This window comes from Bos indicus x Bos taurus, chromosome 29 (genome assembly GCF_003369695.1).
Source record: "Bos indicus x Bos taurus breed Angus x Brahman F1 hybrid chromosome 29, Bos_hybrid_MaternalHap_v2.0, whole genome shotgun sequence".
Taxonomy (NCBI): Eukaryota; Metazoa; Chordata; class Mammalia; order Artiodactyla; family Bovidae; genus Bos; species Bos indicus x Bos taurus.
The window spans coordinates 22,258,714-22,278,608 of NC_040104.1; the positions used below are offsets into that span (position 1 = coordinate 22,258,714).

General features: G+C 50.3%; 1 protein-coding gene across 4 annotated transcripts in view; it reads right to left on the bottom strand.

Moving 5' to 3' along the window:
- The window catches only part of PKNOX2 (PBX/knotted 1 homeobox 2), a 298,614-nt gene that overhangs the window by 55,172 nt on the left and 223,547 nt on the right, over nucleotides 1-19,895 (bottom strand). For 3 of the 4 annotated variants that reach the window (XM_027532932.1, XM_027532931.1, XM_027532933.1), the window contains one exon: nucleotides 15,122-15,261. The exons of the other annotated variant lie outside the window; for it this stretch is intronic. In XM_027532932.1, coding sequence (XP_027388733.1) covers nucleotides 15,122-15,261 — 140 coding nt within the window. The remainder of the gene's footprint in view (nucleotides 1-15,121; nucleotides 15,262-19,895) is intronic. 4 annotated transcript variants of the gene reach the window in all.

A 19,895-nucleotide genomic window follows, 5' to 3' on the forward strand; every position in this document is an offset into this window, starting at 1 on the left:
AGGCTTCCTAGTGGCTGCCATGGCCCCTCTCCCCAGCCCCTCCTGGCCTGAGCAGCACTTTCAGCTCCCAAATCCTCCCTTCATGTCCCACCCTCCCACCTCTGGGTGGAACACCCACCCTGATGCCAGGATCCTTGAGCTTAGGAGCTGGGATGACACCTGTGCTAACCCACAGCTTCTCACATGACCCCCAGGCAGGGTTGGTGGGGCTGCCTGTGGCTCCCCTGCTTATCCATCTGGATCTTCCCATCACCCGGACAGCTACCTGCTAAGCCCAAGTGTGGGGGCTGCTGAGACACTCTGGGCCAGCCCCAAGAAGCAAGTCCAGTTTCCCAGTGACTCAGCTGTTTGTTCCATGGCTGCATCGATGCTATGGGCACCTTGAAGGCTGTTTCCAGCCCACTCCACGGCCCCTTCCCCAGTGGCCCATCTTATACCTGCCTAAGCATTGACTTCTATTTCTAAGATACCCTCCAATGTCACTCCATAAAGCTGGGGAAGAGGCTAGAAGCCACCCTCAAGGAGTCCTTTCCAGTAGCCCTATTTTGGCCCTGGAATGGAGGACACAGTGGCTAGGGCAGGGACCATGGGAGCTGGACACATAAGTTACCCAGAACACGAATGGCCAGTCTGATCCAGGCATGGGATGGGGAAGGCGGATTTCCAGCTATGGATGGGATACTGATGCTGCCATTCTTGACATTCCCTGAGCTTCACCCTCTCCAACTAGAAAATGAGTTTTAAGGAGTTTCACATCCCTCTGTCCAGATCTCGCCCACTGTGGATCAGTACCCTTGAGAGGCTGCAAGCAGAAATGTGGAGACTTGGTCTCCAGTGCCCAGATGCTGACGATCGAGATGTGAAAATGGCCATTAGGCTTTCTTTCCAAACAGCCGAGGACACCTGACCTCCAGAAGAGCTCACCTTCTCCCTCCCCGATCCCTCTCCACTCTTCTCCCTGCGTTGCCTCCCGCCTGGCCGCCCCCTCCACCCCAATCTCTCTTAAGCCGTTCAAAATTTGGAGGAAATAAATCTCACCGCACTAATTCAGGGAGAGTTTGAGCCTCGTCGGTGCAGAACAAATAAAAGGAGTGAACTGGCATGACATTTTACTGCAGAAGAGAGGTCGTTTCCAGCCACTAATAAAAAGGATTTGACACAGACTAATAAAGAGAAATGAATTTCTCTAATGGCCTGATTTAGCACATTCAGCACTGTGCCTCTGCCTGGGTGCCGGGAGGGCGGGACGCCCCGAGAGCCGACAGAGCCGGGCACGGGGGACGAGAGATGATCTCAAATAAGATTTTATTATTTCTTTTCTCTTTTCTGAGTCCTCACCAACCACCGCCCCCCACCCCACCTCCACCCACATCAGACCTCTCCCCAGGAGGATATGAACCAAAAGCAAGCTCAAGATACGCACTTTTTGTTAACGATCCAAAGAAATAAAGAACCCCCTTCACAGACCCGCAGTCTTGTGCTAGCTTAAGAAGGTGATTAAACCGGATGTGTTGATTTCTACAGGGGTTTAAGCCATCATTTGGTTTAATTACTTCTGACATTTCTGCCTTCTTGTTTTTTCTACATTGCCCAAATTCGGCAGCCTAGAATGCCCAGTTTGGGGCCAGGATGTGTGGGGTTGCCCCTGGGAGACAACCCACCTGCCATAAACTGGGCAGGATCTTGGCTGAGTCCTTTGAAGAATTGAATGTGACCCTCCCTCCAGCAGCAGAGAGGCCGAGACCCCCTCGGCAAAGCCCCAGATTTTCTTGAGAGCGAAGTGAGCCAGGTCCTCCCCACCTCGCCCCACACTGGACACATATTTCTGATGAAGCTTCTGAGCGCATCCTTGGGCAGCTGTGCATTTTATTCCTTCCTGTCTCAAGACAGATGTTCATAATGTAGATGGCCCGATAGGTCGCACTAACATTTCCAAAGACCTTTTGGGATAGAGACCCCAGCCTCCTTGGTAATTTTTACACTCACATCTAACTCAAAGTTCCCTTCTAAGGCTGAAGTTCATTGCCTTTTGTTAAAGGACTCAAGCAAAGACAAATAGACCTTTTTCTGCTTCCCTCCCTTCCTCCTTGGACAACCTGGATTTTAAAAAGTTTTTTTTTTTTTTTTTTAAACATTTCTTTCTACTCAGAGGACCACAGACAGAGAAGCAGAGATAGGAAAAGAAAGAATGCAAAAATATAGAGCTTCAGTAGATAACCAACAGAGACCTACAGGACAGCATGGGGAACTACACTCAATATTTTGTAATAACCTATAAGAAGAAAGAATCTGAAAAAGAATATATATACATAAAACTTAATCGTTATGCTGTACATCTGAAACTAACACAAGATTGTAAGTCAACTATGTTTCAGTTTAAAAAGTTTTTTTTGAATAGCGCTTCAGAGAGGCTACAATGCAAAGAGCACAAGAGACAGAGAACAGATAGGTAGAGAGAAACAGAGCCCCATGGGCTGGGGGAGGGGAGATGATGGTCACACGCAGGGCAGACATTAGCACTGAGCTCCCTTTCTGGGTGATAAACCTTGTGATTCACAGTCATGCCACTCCGTCACTTCTGAGCCTCTCAGCCATCCCTCGCCTTGTGACCTTGGCCAGAATTGCAGACCTCAATTATGGGTCCAGCCATGTGTGTGGCAGCCTGCCTGGCTGTCCACTCCCTGACCTTGGAGCCCCCAGGCCTGTCCTGCAGCTCCCTTTACAGCCCATCGTCAACGCTCACCCCTCCCTGAGCCTCGGCTGCTGCCTCCAGTGGGGATGGGGTGGGATGTCAGAGCCCCCAGGCACTTCCTAAGAATGGACCATCCCAGAGGAGGCAATGTAGAGTGGGAGAGGAACATTTCCAGGTGGAGGTTTTTATTTTTATTCTTTTTTTTTTTAATATTTATTTATTTATTTGGCTGCACTGGGTCTTCGCTGCGGCATGCAGGATCTTTAGTTACGGCACATGGGATCTAACTCCCCAACCAAGGATTGAACCTTGACCCGTGCATTGGGAGCTCAGAGTCTTCTCTACTGGACTGCCGGGAGAGTCCCAGAATGTGGAGGCTTATAGTGATGAAGCAGAGGGACTAGAGCCTGGTCAGGGTCAGACCTCTGCACAGGACATGAGTCACTGGCCAGAGAGGTGGGGTGAAGGAGGGCAAGCAGTGACATGACCGGCTCACCAGCCACCCAACCTAGTCTCCCACACAGTGGGGGTCTCAAGTTGCCAAAGGCCCACCACCCTGGAAACTACCCAGGGGGCTGGCGTTGTGACCTTTTATTTCTAGTGCCCCTGTCGGAGGTCGCTGGGACCACAGAATCAGAGTCAATAGCCTGGAGCCACTTTGCCTGGTGGCCCCGCCCCTTTCCCTTTCACAGCCAGAAGGCCTATTACCAGCAGTCAGTCTGAGAAATATAGAGACATCGCTCCTGGATGTTGAGGAAATAGAGTCAGCATCATCAGATGAGGCTTCACAGCGTGGCCTCAGGCTTCTTTTCAGCACTCATTGACAGACTCAGAGGAATACGTGATGGCTGGACAGATAGCAGGTGGCCCCCAGCCCCTTGTACCTCTATCACACCCTTCACCAGCTCAGGCAAACCAGACTGTTCATGCCCCTGCTGTTCCCTCCACCTGAAATACCTGTGCGTAGGCCTCTCCTAATAGCCTAGCTCAGAGTGCCAGCCCTAGTACCAAGGCTGCCCGACTGGTCTCTCCAGAAAGAGAAGTCATTGCCTCCTCTGAGTTACCACTGAGATGTGCTTGGGGGTGGGAGTTCTACTTTGACCTCACAAATTCAGTGGGCTGGGTGGTCTGAAACCAGCACAGTCTCTGGAGACGGATAATTAACTGTATAACTCTGGGGCAAGTGACTGAATATCTCTGAGCCTCAGTTTCCTCTTTTATAGAAGGGGATGATACCACCTACCACAGAGGTTGTAGCAAGGAGAAAAGGAAGGATAGTACAGAGTGGCTGGCACTTAGGAAGCTGTCAGTTAATGCTTGTTCCACTTCGCTGGAGTGGCGTGGGGGCACCTTTTTTTAATTCAGAGCAACGTCGATGCTATCCGCTCCAATAAATGTATAATTCCATCTCCACTGACTCATTTGGTAGGGAAACAAGCCCACGTGTCAATTCAAATAGAGGCAGAGAAAGAGGAGGAGGAGGAGAGGCAAAGTATAACTCATCAGAACTCGAAATCCTCTTTTTAAACCAAAAAACACTGCCGGTAAGCATTTATTTTTCTTTCCTTTAGGACGATTGTTAAACTCTACTGACTACAGTTGTTTGTGCTCAGACGTCTTCCTCACTCCATGGGGAGCTCCTGTGATCCACAATCTCACTTTCTCTCTGAATTCCCCAGGGTCAAGCACGCTGCCCGGCACACAGCAGAAGGTGGATAAATCTTTGATGAATCAATGCATGGGGACGAATGAATGAATGAAGTGACCACCGGCAGCAAGTGGGGGTTCTGAGACACAAGCATAAAGTGCTCTTTGGGCTCAGAATCCACTCACTCCGCTAAGGTACCCAGACCAGCTACGGCCATCTGGCAGTTTCTAGCTGCTACAAAGGGACCCTCCTCCTCTGGGCTCTGCCGGGGGTGGGGGCTGCCAGGGTCCCGGAGGCAGAGGAGCCAGTGTGAAGGAAGAGCTTAGCCAGCCCGCCTCCTCTCCTCCCCGCTCTTCCCCTCGAAAGACCAGATGGAGAGAGCAGAGCGAGGTGGGGGAGACCAAGCCAGCAGCTCCCGGTTGGATGTATTTTTACTTCAGGTGTGACGTGGAAACCATGCGGGTGTATTTTTAGCCCTGCCCAGTGGGCGGTGTGTTCGCCTGGGTTGCCTTGGAGAGGACTTCTTCGTGTTGCTAAATTGGAATTGCATCTGCTGGGTTCCTGGGCTCCAACCAGCTCTCCTCCCGGCAGGTGGGCGGACAGGTCCGTCCCTGGAGAGGGTGGGGTCCCGGGCAGGCCAGAGTCTGCTTTGTCTCCATCCCTTTACACACACACACACACACACACCTCCCTCCTGACACATTAAAAAAAAAAAAAAAAGAAATGTGAAATCTCCACAAATTGATTGTTAAGGCTAGTCTACAAGGGCAAGAATACAAAGAACCTAAAACTTGCAACCTGTTAGGATCTTATGTCATAGTCCCTTCATTGACGGCACACAGGGCACCACCGCCCCCACCTCCCCACCCTGCCCCAGTTTTATTGAGAAATAACCAATTACTTCACTGTATAAACTTAAGCTGTACAGCATGACGGTTTGATTTACATACATTGTGAAATGATCATCACAATAGGTTCAGCTCACACACATCTTCTCAGATTGATAAAAAGAGAAAAGGAAAAATTTCTCCTTGTGATGCGAACTCTTAGAATTTACTCTTAACTTTGCTGTATATGATACAGCAGTGTTAACTACACTCATTGTGTTGTACATTACATCCCTTATAGCTGCTGTGTGTGTGCTCAGTCTGTCGGACTCTTAGCAACCCCGTGGACTGTAGCCCGCCAGGCTCCGCTGTCCGTGGGATTTCCCAGGCAAGAATACTGGAGTGGGCTGCCACGTCCTCCTCCAGGGCATTTTCCTGACCCAGGGATTGAACCCACGTCTCTTGTGTCTCCTGCATTGGTGGGCGGATTCTCTACCACTGCGCCGCCTGGGAAGTCCCATGTCACATCCTTATACTTACTTATTTTATAAATAGAAGTTTGTGCCTTTTCTCTGGAAGTTTGTGCCTTTCAACTACCCTCCAGGATTGCCCCCTACCTCTACTTTCCACCTCTGGTAACCAAGACTCTGATCTCTTTTGCTCTAAGCTATTTTTTATTTATTTTTTGGTTTTCACATATAAGTGAGATCACACAGAATTTGTCCTCCTCGATGAGGTATTTTACTTAGCATAACGCATTCAAGGTCCCTCCGTGTTATCACAAATGGCAGGGTTTCCTTGTTGCTGTTCTTTTAATGACTGAATACTATCCCACTGCGTGCATATACGCCACAACTGCTTGGCCCACTCATCCATCAGTGGACACTTTGGTTGTTTCTGTGCCTTGTCTCTTATAAACAATGCTGCTCTGAACGTGGTTGGGGGAGGGTGCGGATATCTTCTCCAGTTAGCGTTTTCATTCCCTTTGGGTCCCCGAAGAGGGGTTACTGGATCTTACGGTCATTCTAGTTTTAATTTTTTTGAGGATCCTCCCTACTATTTTCTATAGTGGCTATGCCAATCTACAATCCCAACAACAGTTCACAAGGATTCTCTTTTCTCCAATCCTTACTATTATTAATCCTTGTTATCTCCTGTCTTTTTCATGTTCAGCCCCTTCATTTTAAGGGGAGGAAACTCAGAAGAGAAAAAAAATAGAAGTATCTTTCCCACAGGTAGGCAGCTACAAAGAGGCAACTTCTATCCAAGTCCCCAGAGATTCAACCAGTCCCCAACGAAAAAGCCCTGGGGAAAGGGATGCTGTGCGAAGGGGAACTCTATCCATTTTGCTTTGGTCATTGGTATTAACACACCCATGCACATTTGGTAGCAATTGGTAAGTCACATTTCATGCACTTATTGCACTGAAACACCCAATATTTCTTATTATTCCCACTTTACTGATTTGCAAACTGAGGTGCCATGTGGTTAAATAATTACATCATCAGGCTAATAAATGATTGTGTTTAGATTTAAACCTGGGTATCCAAACCCTAAACTTCATGCTTTCTCCCCTCTCCCAGGTACCATTTTTGAACCACTGTTAGAATCATTTCATTGTCCTCCCCTTTTTTTCTCTACTGCCCTTGAGTCTTGGGTGTTCTGGGGTCACAGAACTGAGCTGCCAGACTTACCCTTTGAGCATTAGGACCTTTGCAGCACAAGGGTGCCTCATCAAATGAGTTCCCAAAAGAGTCTTTTCCCATAGTAATACATCTGTGTGTTGAAGAAGACTTTGACATTTTTATAGATCTTTGATTTTCTCATTTGATGCCTACTCTATGGAGTAGGAAAGCTTATCTGAAGAAGTTAAATGGGTTGCTCAGTGGTAGAGTCAGAACTTAGTCTGAAGTCTTAGTCTTATGTTCTTTTCACTTGACCACAAAATGGTCCAGTGGCTTGGGAAAATCAGAAAGTGGGGCTTAGTTAAAAGAAGGGCTAGGGACTTCCCTGGCAGTCCAGAAGTTAAGAACTCGCCTGCCACGGCAGGGGACAAGGGTTCAAGCCCTGATCCAGGAAGACCTCACATGCTGCACAGCAATTAAGCCTGCATGCCTAGAGCTCGCACTCTGCAATAAGAGAAGCCACGGCCATGAGAAGCGTGTGCACCACAGCTAGAGAGCAGCCCCTGCTCACCGAAACTAGAGAAACACTCACACACAGGAACTTATACCCAGAGCAGCCAAAAATAAATGAATAAATTAATTTTTTTTAAAAAGGAAGGGTTATACTAGCTTAGTCCATCCCTGGTGAGAAGGCATGGGCCACACGAGCCCTCAAAGCCCCAGCTTGCCGGCTCCCATCCCAGCCCAATTGCACCAGCAGGAGGACCAATGACTGCCATCCTCCTGCTAGGAAGGGGGCCTGATCCACTGTCACGACTCACAACTGTGGCCACCATTCACTGGGAGCCTTGCCTGTGCCAAGCACTGTCAGCTGTGAGCGTTGGTTATCTCCTTTAATCCTAACATAACCTTGTGAGAATAAGTCACTGGGATTCGGGGCTCCTGGATCTCTCATCCATGTGCCTGGTCTTGGGGAGTATCTGGACTTCTCAGCTCTACCTAGGCCAGGTGGTGAGCCGTGGAAGCAGCCAGAGCTGCTGCCTCTGAACACACCTGCTCCCGGGGCCAGGCAGCCGGCGTCCCAGTGCCTGCCAGCAGCGTGTACGGAGGCTGGGCCCAGGGGCGGGGGCCTTCAAGATGCTGGCAGGAAGGGCAGGGAGCAGGCGATGCCTGGCGCCTGGGGGAGAACTGAGCATGGTTTGACTTTCAGCTGACGGCTCCGGCAGGATCACTCCCCTGACTGTAGTCAACAGCTGAGATGTTTTCTCGGATGCCAGTGAATCCAACTGCTTCCAAAAGCAAGGAGTGTCTGCTAGAGCCCCAGCCCATAAAACCCTGCCTGGAACATCTGCTCCCAGCAACTCGTCCGGAAGCATCTGGTCCTGACTCTTCAGTTTGGAATGGCTGAACTTCTATCCCCCTCCATCCTCAGGCCACCTCGCCCAGCACGTTCCAGGAATGACCCAGCCCTCTGCCAGGGAAGGCACAGGGTTAAGCCCCAGGGTCAACTCCCTGGAGACGAAACACCCTTTGGTCACAGGGTGGAAGAGTTCCCTCAAAGACGCTTCAGCAGGAAGGGCCAGTTCCCAGGGTCCTGGCCAGGCAGCTGCTGAAGAGGTCGGTCACACGGCAGCCAGCCCCCCTGCCCAACCTCAAGCTGCTGGGGGCTCCTCTCATCCCATCCATGGTCCCGGTCCCAGGAGAGGCCTCTTGGCTACCATTTCCCTTGGGCTTCATCTCCCTTGGGAAAGCAGTCCAACACTCCCACACTGCACCATGGGCCAGGGGCCTTGCAGTCAATTCCACAAATACTTTTTGAGCCCGAACCATGTGCCAAGTTTATACTCTAGCTACTTCCTACGCCTATTTTCCTCCCACTCCCTGGACCGATCCATTCTAATTCAGAATCCCTCTTGGAACTTGACACGATGCTTACACATGGCAGAGCTCAATAAATGTTTAACCAAATTGCAGTGCGAACAGCACTCAACTGGGAGCCCTTTCCTATCTTGCTTCTTGCTGTCTCGCCTCTCAGCAGTCACCTTCTAGCCCTACCAACCCCCGTTTCATTTCCTCAAACATCTAATAGCAGCTAATGCCTGCAGTGCACTCTCTAAGTACCAGATTCCTCCCCCAGCACTTTATGGTATTATCTCACCTAATCCTCATGACCAGCCTAATGAGGAGAGGGCACTATTTTCAGTCCCATTTTACACATGAGGAAAGGCCCAGAAAGGTTTAGAGGCCAGTGGTGGAGACAGAATGGAAACCCAGGCAATTGAGGTCCCCAGGCCCTGTTCTGATGCCTGAATTTCACCTCCCCAAACACACAAGATGCCTCATGTACTGAAAGGGCCAAGGGGACCGAGCTGGCCCCTCTGTTTAAAACACCCCCATCTCGGGACTTCCCTGGTGGTCCAGCAGTTAAGATTCTGCCTGCCAACGCAGGGGACACAAGTTCAATCCCTGGTCCTGGAAGATCCCACATGCCAAGGAGCAACTAAGCCCATGCTCCACAACTATTGAGCCTGCACGCCTAGAGCCCATGCTCCGCAACAAGAGGAACCACTGTGATGAGAAGCCCAAATGCTGAAACTATAGCCCCCACTAGCTGCAACTAGAGAAAGTCCATGCCCAGCAGCAAAGACCCAGCACAGCAAAAATAAATAAATAGTAAAAAAATGTTTTAAAGAAGTAGCTTCACCATTAAAAAACAAAAAAAAACCCCACCTTCACTTCATCCCATGCAGCCAACACTGATCTGTGTGTTAGATATCATAACATCATCTCATTTTAGTCTAGCTATGACTATTTCCTTTTTTTATGGTTGAGAAAACAGGCTCAGAGAAACTAACTTGTGCGAGCTGACCAAATTAATTACCACTACATCCATTTCTAGAGCTCGTCCTGCCACCCAGAATAGTTGTTCTATGACTTTTGCCCCCCTAACTACAGGACCATCAGGACCAAGCCTGAACTTCAGTGACCTTTCGAGGGACAGTCTCAAGGGAGGGACCTGCCCACTACTCTGTTCTGATCTTTCCCTAAACAAGAGCAGAGTCTAGAGTGATCCAGTCTGCATGTGACAGGACAAATGGATTACAAACAAGGCTTTAGGAATGAGTATTGCTTTCACTGGGCTAGAAGTGGACTTCTTCAGCATGAGCTGTCTAGGGCAAGGTCCCACGTGGGCAGAAACTCTGAGCGTGGTTTACAGAGAGATGAGACCGACAGGAAGAATGACAAACGCTACATGGACAGGCCAAGACTGACGGCTGAGAAGCTAAAGAGGAGGCAGAAGACTGGTTTGATGACAGGTTTCTGGAGCTGCAGCAAAGGAGCTCATTAACGGAGAGACCAGGAAACATTTGGAATCTCCTTGGGGAAAGTGGGAAAGTTGGGGCTTTGCTCAAGCAGATGCTGAGAGCTGGATGGAGATGGATAGATTCTAGGAAGGAGAAAACTCACTGTGTTGGGGTTGAGGTGAAAGATCACAATTGCAGACACTTAGAAGGCATTCCAGGACTTCCTAGGTGGCGCCAGTGGTAAAGAACCTGCCTGCCAATGTAGGAGACATTAGAGATACAGGTTCCAGCCCTGGGTCTGGAAGATCCCCTGCAGGAGGAAATGGCAACCCACTCCAGTATTCTTGCCTGGAGAAATTCATGGACAGAGGAGCCTGGTGGGCTAAAGTCCATATAATTGCAAAGAGTCGGACACGACTGAAGCAATTTAACACACACACACACAGAAAGCATTCATTCTATGCTAGGTCTTGTTCTAAGGATTAATTTGTTAAGAGAGACCATTTCAGATTTGAAACTGAGGAGTGGACCGGATAGGACCAAGGAGTGCAGAATTGTGGCTAATCCATCCCGTACAATCAGTTATAAAGGAGCTGGTAAAACTGGGTACCTGTAACTTGGCTCCTGTGTGGGGTTTGTACTTGAGGCTGGTGGGAGCCATCTGTGTGCTTCTCTTCCCAGCTATGTCATGCAGCATCACACCGTAGCTTGAAAAGGGCCGTGGTGGGTGCAGTCACACCATGGAGATTGACGGACGTCACAGTGAGGGCTCTCCTGGTCCCTCTCCCCCCAGGACCATTTTGCCAGCACCCCAGCCTAGAACCCTGAAATATGTCCAGTCCTTCCTCGCCTGTTTAAGGAATCCACTCAACAGCTCTGATTTAGTACACCCTCGTCCAGGCTGCAAGCTCTAAGGTGCTGTGGAAGGCACTGGGGATAAATCAATGAAAACACACAGACCCTGTCTTCACGGAGGCAACGATCTAGCAGTGGAAACAGAACTAATATTAACACAATCCATTCAGTTGCGAGTAACGCCACAAAGGAGAAATACAGGGCTCTGCAGCCCCCTCAGCCTGCACACCTGATTCACAACTCAGCTCCCTGGCATTTTTCATGGTGGGACTGCCCCCACCCTTCGCTCACTGTTCCGACCTCTAGCCCAGCACTTCCCATCACTAGCAGGTAACTTCTGCTGTGCCTGGCCGGCCTCTTCCCGGGTCCTCAGACAGAATGTCAGCCTAAGCGGCAGGAACTCAGCCTTCGCAGAATGGTCTTACCAGAGTCCCCCTCCTCCCCACCGCACCTGGCCAGGCCCAGCTCCTGCCACTCTTCTGCTCCCCAGGACATCATGGTTTCCATGGGAACCCACTCACTTCAAAGGGGAACCAAGGAGACTGCAGGGGAGGAGGGAGAGTGAAGGCCGGATTAACCTCACCCTCTTGGCCCGTCTCTGTGGTTGCTGGCAAGCCAAGCCCCAGGTTCCCAGCCACCTAACACCGTCCAGCCCACAGCCCACACTGGAGGAGGGGGCGGGGAGGTGTGGTCCAAGCTAAATTTTAACTTCTTGTGAGACGAAAACCCCAGGGGTGAGGTGGGCCTGGGGAAGGAGATTTTTGAGCTGGGTCCAAACCTGTGGTCCCCACTCCACGGGGCCTCCCCTCCACAGACCCAGGCTCGGCATTGCTCACGGGCCACAAACACAATTACCCACGATGTGCATCTAATCATGGGATCTGCTTGGATTAGACTGCAATCATTAATCTGAGCCCGAGCTCCTGGTTGCCTTGCTGATTAGCCCAGATGATGCTCTGGTATGATCCAATTAAAGACAGGCTCTGCCTCCCCTCTCCCCGGCCACACACACACACACACACTACACACACACATATACAGACACAGACACAGACACACACACACACCCAGCTTCCACATCAGAAGGAACCAGTACATTTCATTAACACATCCTCACATACAAATAAAGCGTCAGGGCACTGACGGGCTCCCTCCCTCTCGTGGTACTGTCTCCTGCCGCCCTGAAGACCTGGCCAGGGAGGGGCCTCCCCCACACCTCCATTCTTCTTCGGATCTGGGAGGGGCCTCAGAGGGGGCTCCCAAAAGTCAGAGCCGGGCACTAATCTCCATGGAAAGGGTCTGGTTACATTTATTGACATGAAATGCAGACTCCCTGATGTGCTCTGGAGCGCCGCTGCCCCAGGCAGGCAAATCTAATTAGAATTACCCGACCCTGCAGGAGGCGGGGCCCCCTCCTCCTCCCTGCCTCACCCCCCAACAAGGGCTGTGGAGAGGGCGACTGGCACTAATGGGAGAGGTGTGGTTGTGGGAGACAGACACCCTGGGGCCCTGGGACAGGAAGGGCTGCAGAGGAAAGAACCGGGCAAGGATGCTGACGTCTGTCCGCTTGGTCGTCCTGAGAGGCTGGGTGGCAATGTTTGGCTGGTTCTTTGGTGGCATCAGCTCGGGGTTTCTTCTTCACCTTCAGACAGTTGCAGAGATTATTGTGCAAATGCCACGGGCTGTGAGGGGACCTGCCCCACAAAGGTGAGACATGTTGATTGAAGGACCATCTGGGCCTCCATACATCAAGTGACACCATGATGGACCGTGGGAGGCAGCTCACTTCCTGGCTGGGCCTGGGTGGGGCATGACCCTGGGGTCTTGGGAAGGGCTATGGAGCACGTGGGTCCCACTGGTGGGACATAGAGAATTGTCTGCTTTGTGCTAGACATGGAGCCGGGTGCTGACATGGGTTGTCTCATTATTCTTGCTGAACCAGTGATTAGGCTCTATCGTGAAACCAATGCTGAGATGAGTACCAGGAGAAGGGAGGACTCGAGTCTAGGTTTCCAGAAGCTTTTTGTCACACCACTAACTGGGGGTCTTTCTAGACTACGATCGGTGCTCGCTACATGCCCTTGCCCCCTGGAGTCTGGGAAGGGGTCGGGGACCCATCTGCAGTGGGCACATGAATCACCCGGGATCTCGTCAAAGAGCAGAGCAGGAATCCCGAGGTCGAGTGAGGCCTGAGAGTCAGTGTCTCCAAACAGCTCCCAGGGGATGCGATGCTGCCAGTCCGGATCGCACTCGGAGCATGTCGATCACTATCTAAATGAGGTGTGATGACTGTACCCCAACGCATTTCAGAGGCCATGTCACTCTCCTGTGCCTGCTTCTGTTCCCCACAAAGGCACAAGCCCACCACATAGTTGAACTTATAGACCCCATGCAGCCTCGTGTCCCCACACCCAGCTGCTCTGGCCAGTGGCTGTGCTGGGAACTCACCAGGCTCTCCTCTGCCTGGAAGCCACCCCCGCCTCCATTTCTCCTCTTGCTGAGCAGTCTTACTCAGGTTTCAAATCAAGCTTGAATACTGCCTCCCCCTTGAAGCTGTCTCTGTTAAAGCTCTGACCACTCTGTGTTGGTTTCTTGTTCTCATTTTCAGAGAGTCTGGCAAGAGCCCGCACATTACCTTTATAATTTACCCTCTTTCCCCTGCGCCCAGCACAGCACTAGTAACAGCAAGGACTCAATGCCAAGGTGGTGGGAGGACAGGAGCACTTACTGGTCTGTGTTGCGGGAGGGGGAGCTGGAATCTTTCTCAGGGTCTCTGATTGGCCCTGTGACACCAGATCCAGGCATTCTTCAGAGCCCAAGGCAGAGGTCTCTATGCACAGGAGCTGGGCCTGGCCTGAGTGTCTGTGTGTCTGGGGGTAGGGGGATGGTCCTTGGGGGGCAGGCACTGTGTTATCCAGGCCTGGGAAGAATCTCCAGTCATGATCTAGGGATCAGGGCCCATTGCTCTGGACTTCCAACTGTTGGATTAGAGGCATTTATTCAGCCCATCTGAGTGCCTACAGGTAGTGCCAAGGATAATTATGATAACAGCTAAAATTACGACCATTACCATAAAGCCTGTCAGGACCGGGGGCAGGCAGTGGGGGTGAGTGAGGAAGGACTCAGTCCTCTGATTCACCCTGGGTGGGCCGGTCCGAGTGTGGGTGGCCTTAGCGCCCACTGCAGGGCTCGCCCAGTGGAGGTTAATGGTGCTGATGCTCATGGCTGTTCGTGCCTACACACAAGTGGATGTGCACAAGGGTTTGACCTCAGTACCGACGCCTCCATACTTAGGCATCTTTTCTTAGTGATGTGGGCTCCCCATGGATAAATGATGGCTGAAATCCCTGCCAGGGCCTCATCAGATCTGCCTTCCGAGGACTGCACCTTCACTTCACCCGTGTACACAAGACAGACCAGTAAGTCCCTGAGCCTCACCCACCCTCTGCAACAATCAGGGCCCAGCCCTGGGTGCCAGGGGCTAATGCAGACTAAAACAAGACAAGCAGCCTGCTCCCTGCAAGCAGCCCCTCTCGGGGAGGGTGTCAGAACCTCCACCGTCACATACAACCTCTACTGCTGAAAACCAAAGTCAACCGTGAATCACAGCGTGGGCCAAGAGGTAGCTGCATTACATCCACCTGGAATGCTTGTTAAAAATTCATGTCCTCTTCCTACAGCTTGACCTACTGATTCAGCATTTCCAAGCACGGAGTCCAGCTATGCGTGTTCTAACAAGCCTCCCAGAGGCTTTCAGGTGGACTCAAGTTCGCTCATGAATGAGTCCTGGACGGTGTGTGTTGGAGTGAGGGTGACAATGGGCACTGGGGCCGGGACAGTCCTGAGGCAGCTCTGAGTGGTGGGCGGGTAGGGGCATTCTGATGCTCATCGGGACTCATCCCCCCAGTTGGGCTGGGGAGGGCCCCTCCTGGGAGACACAGCCCAGGCTGCATTTCCCTCCCTGGATGATTCCAGGAAGCTGGAGCCCACCCTGTGTGGCCAGCTGAGGGCTCTCTGGGGTGATTTCAGGGGGAAGCGGGGAGAGAACAGCCCTGGCTACTGGCTTCCATGAGCCCACCCTCGGGCCTGCACTCTCATCTCTCAGGGCTGGGCTGGGCCTGAGGCTACCTGGGGGCTTCTGAGCGCAGCCCGGCCAGAGTGTCTCCTACCTGTACACAGCGCGCTTGTCAGCCTCCAGCTGGGCCTGGGGGTCAATGGGGGCGGTGGGCACGGGCGTGCTGGCAGCAGCTGAGGGCGTGGAGATGTGGACAGCCTGGGCCTTAGAGGGGGCTTGAGCGGTCGCCGTCATCTGCAGAGACAAGGGAGAGGAGGTGTGGGTTAGTGGGCCAGGACTGCTGGTTCCCCGACTGGAATCGTGAGGTCTACATCGTCCCGTGTTGTGTGTGTGGATAAGAGAAAAGGTACAGAGAAATGCGAGTGTATAATGAGCACCCATATGTACATGTGTTACAAGTGGGCAGAGAGCAGGCGTTTCTTCAAAGCAGAAAGTTCTGGAGAACAGTTTAGGACCATCCAAAGCCAAGTGATGCTGAAGTGAGCTCACTTTAAAAGCCATAGTTCTTAATGCAAATTAAGGTGGTGGCCTCTGCCCAGAAGCTGGGGGAAAAAAAAAAACCCGAATGATGAGCCCTTTAAATTTTGCTTACGAGTCACTTGGGCTGTGCCGAGCAGTGCTGCGTTTGATTCTGTGACTTTGGAGGGCAGGAAAAAATTAGCTGAGTCAGTTCTCAGTTGGGCAAAGATTTATTCCATTTAACGTAAGCCAGAGGTAACTGTTTTAATGGTTTTGATGGATAACTGAGTGTTCTGCAAATTTTGGTTTACCTGGGCACTTGAAGATAAGCGGGTTTTAGTGGACAATGAGCAGACTTCTGTTCTCAAGTCTAACAAATATTTGGAGTAGTCATTTTCCTCCTCTGTTACATGCCTTGGAAGGTGTCCCAAGTTTACATCAATCAGAGCACCTTTTAAAAATATATTGGACTTTCTGTACAAGATTTCATTTGACAAAATGATTACATGGCTTTAAAATTTTTGGCAACAACCATCATTACAGAACTTAATGCTTTTATATTTTATTTTCTTTGATTAAATGGATCCCTGAAACATCATATGTGGTGATAAGCCTCAACTGTTGTCTTCCTCCAGCCTGTCCACAGCACCTCACAGCTCTCATCCCCTCTGCTCTTGGGACTTGACATCCTTGTCTGCCTCTCGAGATAACACCTTGTTCACTCCTTCATCCCCAGCACGCGGATGGCACAGAGTGAATGCTTGGTATCTCTTGAGAAGATGAATGAGGGACTAACGAGTGAACACACCTTGAGAGAATTATGTTTTCCAGCTGGAAAGTTCGTCTTATGATCTAGGTCCCTGCTTCCTAGAAGAAAGAGTATGGTATTTCCACAAATACGTGACTGGTGGTGCCAGTGGCCCCCAAACGCTTGCTGTCTCAGTTTCTTCATTAGATCTGTCAGATGCCACATCTTCAGAGTGAAATAGAGTCCCTCTGCCCTTGCTCTCCCCCTTGCTCTGCCTCATTTCACAGCCCTTATCGTGACCATGTATTTCACAACCCTTGGACTAGACACTACACTACTTGCTATTTTCTCTCCCACCTCCAACTCAAATTTAAGCTCAGAGACGGCTGATTAACAGTTGTGTTTGCAGGGCCTAGAATAGCCTGGCACTAGTTGATGTTCAACAAATATTTATTGAATGAATGAGTGACTGATGGTAAATAAAATTGAGACTATAAAAGAAATATACTGTCTCCTCATCATTTTTTGTTAGGTAGAGATATTCTTGTCTCTGTTGGCTGAGCTGGGGGAACTTTCTCAAACTTAACAGGCTAGACAGAACATCACGATACCTTGAGGCCAGCAAGGTACCACACTTGACTCCTACTGTCTCCTGTTAATAGCTTTTTGACTTACAGCAAATCCCTCAGCTTTCCTAAGCTCCTAGTTTCTCATCTGTAGGCAAACTGGTGTCCTTTTAGGATTCACGGGTATTAGGGCAGCAGTCTATGGGGCCACAAACTGTCGGACCCAACTGGGTGATTGAGCATGCACAATAAGGGAGAAAGTAGAAACAATCACTGTTCTAATCTTCAAAATACAGAAATAAGGTGCAATCAGGAAAACTAAATACTTCTAAATTTCACATTGACTTGGACCGGTTTTTTTTTTTTTTTTTTCACTCACTAATGCAACTGATTATTTTCCCAATACTTTTTGAGTTCCCACTGGGTACTTAGGCACTGGGGTGACTAGGATGAATGCCTGCTACAATAGTGCCCACTTTCTGGGTTTAACACGCTAAAGAGCAGGAGAATGTAGTAGACAGAGATGCCGTAAATGACCTCCTGTGATTTCCTCATGGAAAACTTGGACACATGGCCCGGTGGACAACTGTGTGGATTATTAGGACCCAACACCCAACGGATGGCAATGAAAGGAGAGATGTCAGTAGGAGAAAGCCTTCTGGGAGATGCTACATTCTTTCTCCTCGACCCTCTTCCTCGATATTTTAATCAGTGACTCAGAAAAGTTCTGAAAAAACACTTGACAAATTTATGGGTGACATGAAACCTGGATCCAAATGATCTTTACGGATTTTGGCAACGTGCTAATTCTAATAAGATTAATTCTCATCTAATAAGTTGGAATTTAAACTTCTAACACTTTGGCCAGAAAAAAAAAGGTCGATAATATAAGTACAGAACGGGAGATGTGGTTTAGCACCATGTTTCAGTTGACAGCAGGCTCAGTCTGTCCAAAGTGTAACGTTGTCTGTCAAACAAACCTCTATACTGATGCTCTGTGAGGATCCACGAGCAGAGGCGTGGCTCATGCAGAGCTTCCAACCCCACGCACTAAGCTGAGACGTGGCAGAAGGTACACTCAGAGGAGAGTGGGCCAGGCTGCTGAAGGGATTCCAAAGAACATTTGCAGGGATCTGCAATAATACTAAGACGTAGAAGGCAATGGCACCCCACTCCAGTACTCTTGCCTGGAAAATCCCATGGATGGAGGAGCCTGGTAGGCTGCAGTCCATGGGGTCGCTGAGAGTCGGACATGACTGAGCGACTTCCCTTTCACTTTTCACTTTCATGCATTGGAGAAGGAAATGGCAACCAACTCCAGTGTTTTTGCTTGGAGAATCCCAGGGACGGGGGAGCCTGGTGGGCTGCCATCTATGGGGTCGCACAGAGTCGGACACGACTGAAGTGACTTAGCAGCAGAAGCAATACTAAGAAAGATCTGGGGGATGGGTGGGAGATGGAGGGACATGCGAGCCCCCTTTGAACCACTGAACCCGGGGTTAGATTGTGCAAGTTCTGTACTGTGGACTCCAAAGTGTCAAACTGCAACCAACACATCAAACCTGCAACACATAAAGCACATTTGGGTTCGACCCACATAGTAAGTTTCCAAGCCTCTGAGCTCTCCAAGGCTGGGATGCACTGCCTCCAGGAAGTTGTTTCCACTGGCACAGGGGCCAAGCAGAGACTCACCCGGAGATGGTGGAAGCTCCCTAGCTGGATGTGTTGGCTTAGGTGGTATCTGAAAAAGCACCTTCTTTTAAAAAAAATTTATGTATTTATTTTTGGCTGCAACGGGGCCAGCTGTGAGAGGGCTTTCTCTAGTCGCAGCTCCAGGGGCTACTCTCTAGCTGTGCGAACACTTCTCACTGCGGTGGCTTTTCTTGTTGCAGAGCACGGGCTCTAGACTGTGGATTCAGTAGCTGTGGTGCGCGGGCTTTCTGTAGTTACGGCACACGGGCTGATTTGCCGCATGGCACGTGGGATCTTCTCAGACCAGGGACTGAACCCGTGTCCCCTGCATTGGCAGGTGGATTCTCAACCACTGAACCACCAGGGAAGTCCCAAAACCCCTTCTATTAATAGCAGTGACAGGCCATGAGAATGCTGACACCATCACTACCCACCCCAAGCGATGGCACATGGCTCCCATTAGATGACATCCGGTGTGTAAAAGTGCTTTGAAACCCTAAAGTTTTGCCCACAGGGAGGGTGGTTGTAGTTATCAAACACAAGATTTCCAGAACATGTATCTTGCCAAAAGCAAAGCACAGCTATGTGCACAGCTCATTCAAGAGTAAAATACACGTGGGCTGGTGTGCTCTGCTGGGCTCAGTCCTCTAAAGGCGAATTTCCTGTGTCCTTGAAGGAATCTACAAGGGGCTTCTTCTATGCAGATGAGCTTCTAGGAGCAGGAGGGCTGAGGGGAGGGGCTTGTTTTCCTCTGACCTCCCATTTCTAGGCAGGACTTCAGGGAAAGATGGGGCAGAAGGGCCTTCTGGGGTCTAGAAGAAAGCGTAAATCAAAAGCAGTCATTGCCAGCATCCCAAGAGGCTCTAGTTGAGAGGCTGTTGTTGGGGTTCAGAGAGCCGGGGAGCTGGTCTGAGGAGGACAATGATTCAGATTTATTTAACTCCTGGGGGTTAATTCAGCAAACTTGGCATTTCCTCCAGGTTTGGAGAATGAGTGTTTATCTCCAAATAGATTTCTTTATCTAGCCAGAGACACCCATTTCTCAAGAACTAGAGCGCAGAGGGAGAGGCCCACAGCTGTCCCAGGGCCCGGGGGCAGGGGGAAGAGGGTGTTGGGTGGTGAGATTTTGGCAGGAGGTTCTGGCCCTACAACAGAGAAGCTGTTGGGAAAGATTGCATGGATGGAGGGCAGAGATCCCTTGCTCTGGTCAATGAAGGCCAAATGATAATTTTTCGGGAATTTTGCAAGTTTGATAATCACATTAACAGCTTGAGAGTGGCCATGGTGGGAGCAATCACACCATGGAAACTGACAAATGTTGCAAATCAAATCCTTTCCCAAACCCCACCCTGACAGCTGGTTGTTAAATATTTACAAGCACACCCCTAACATCAGAGTTTCTC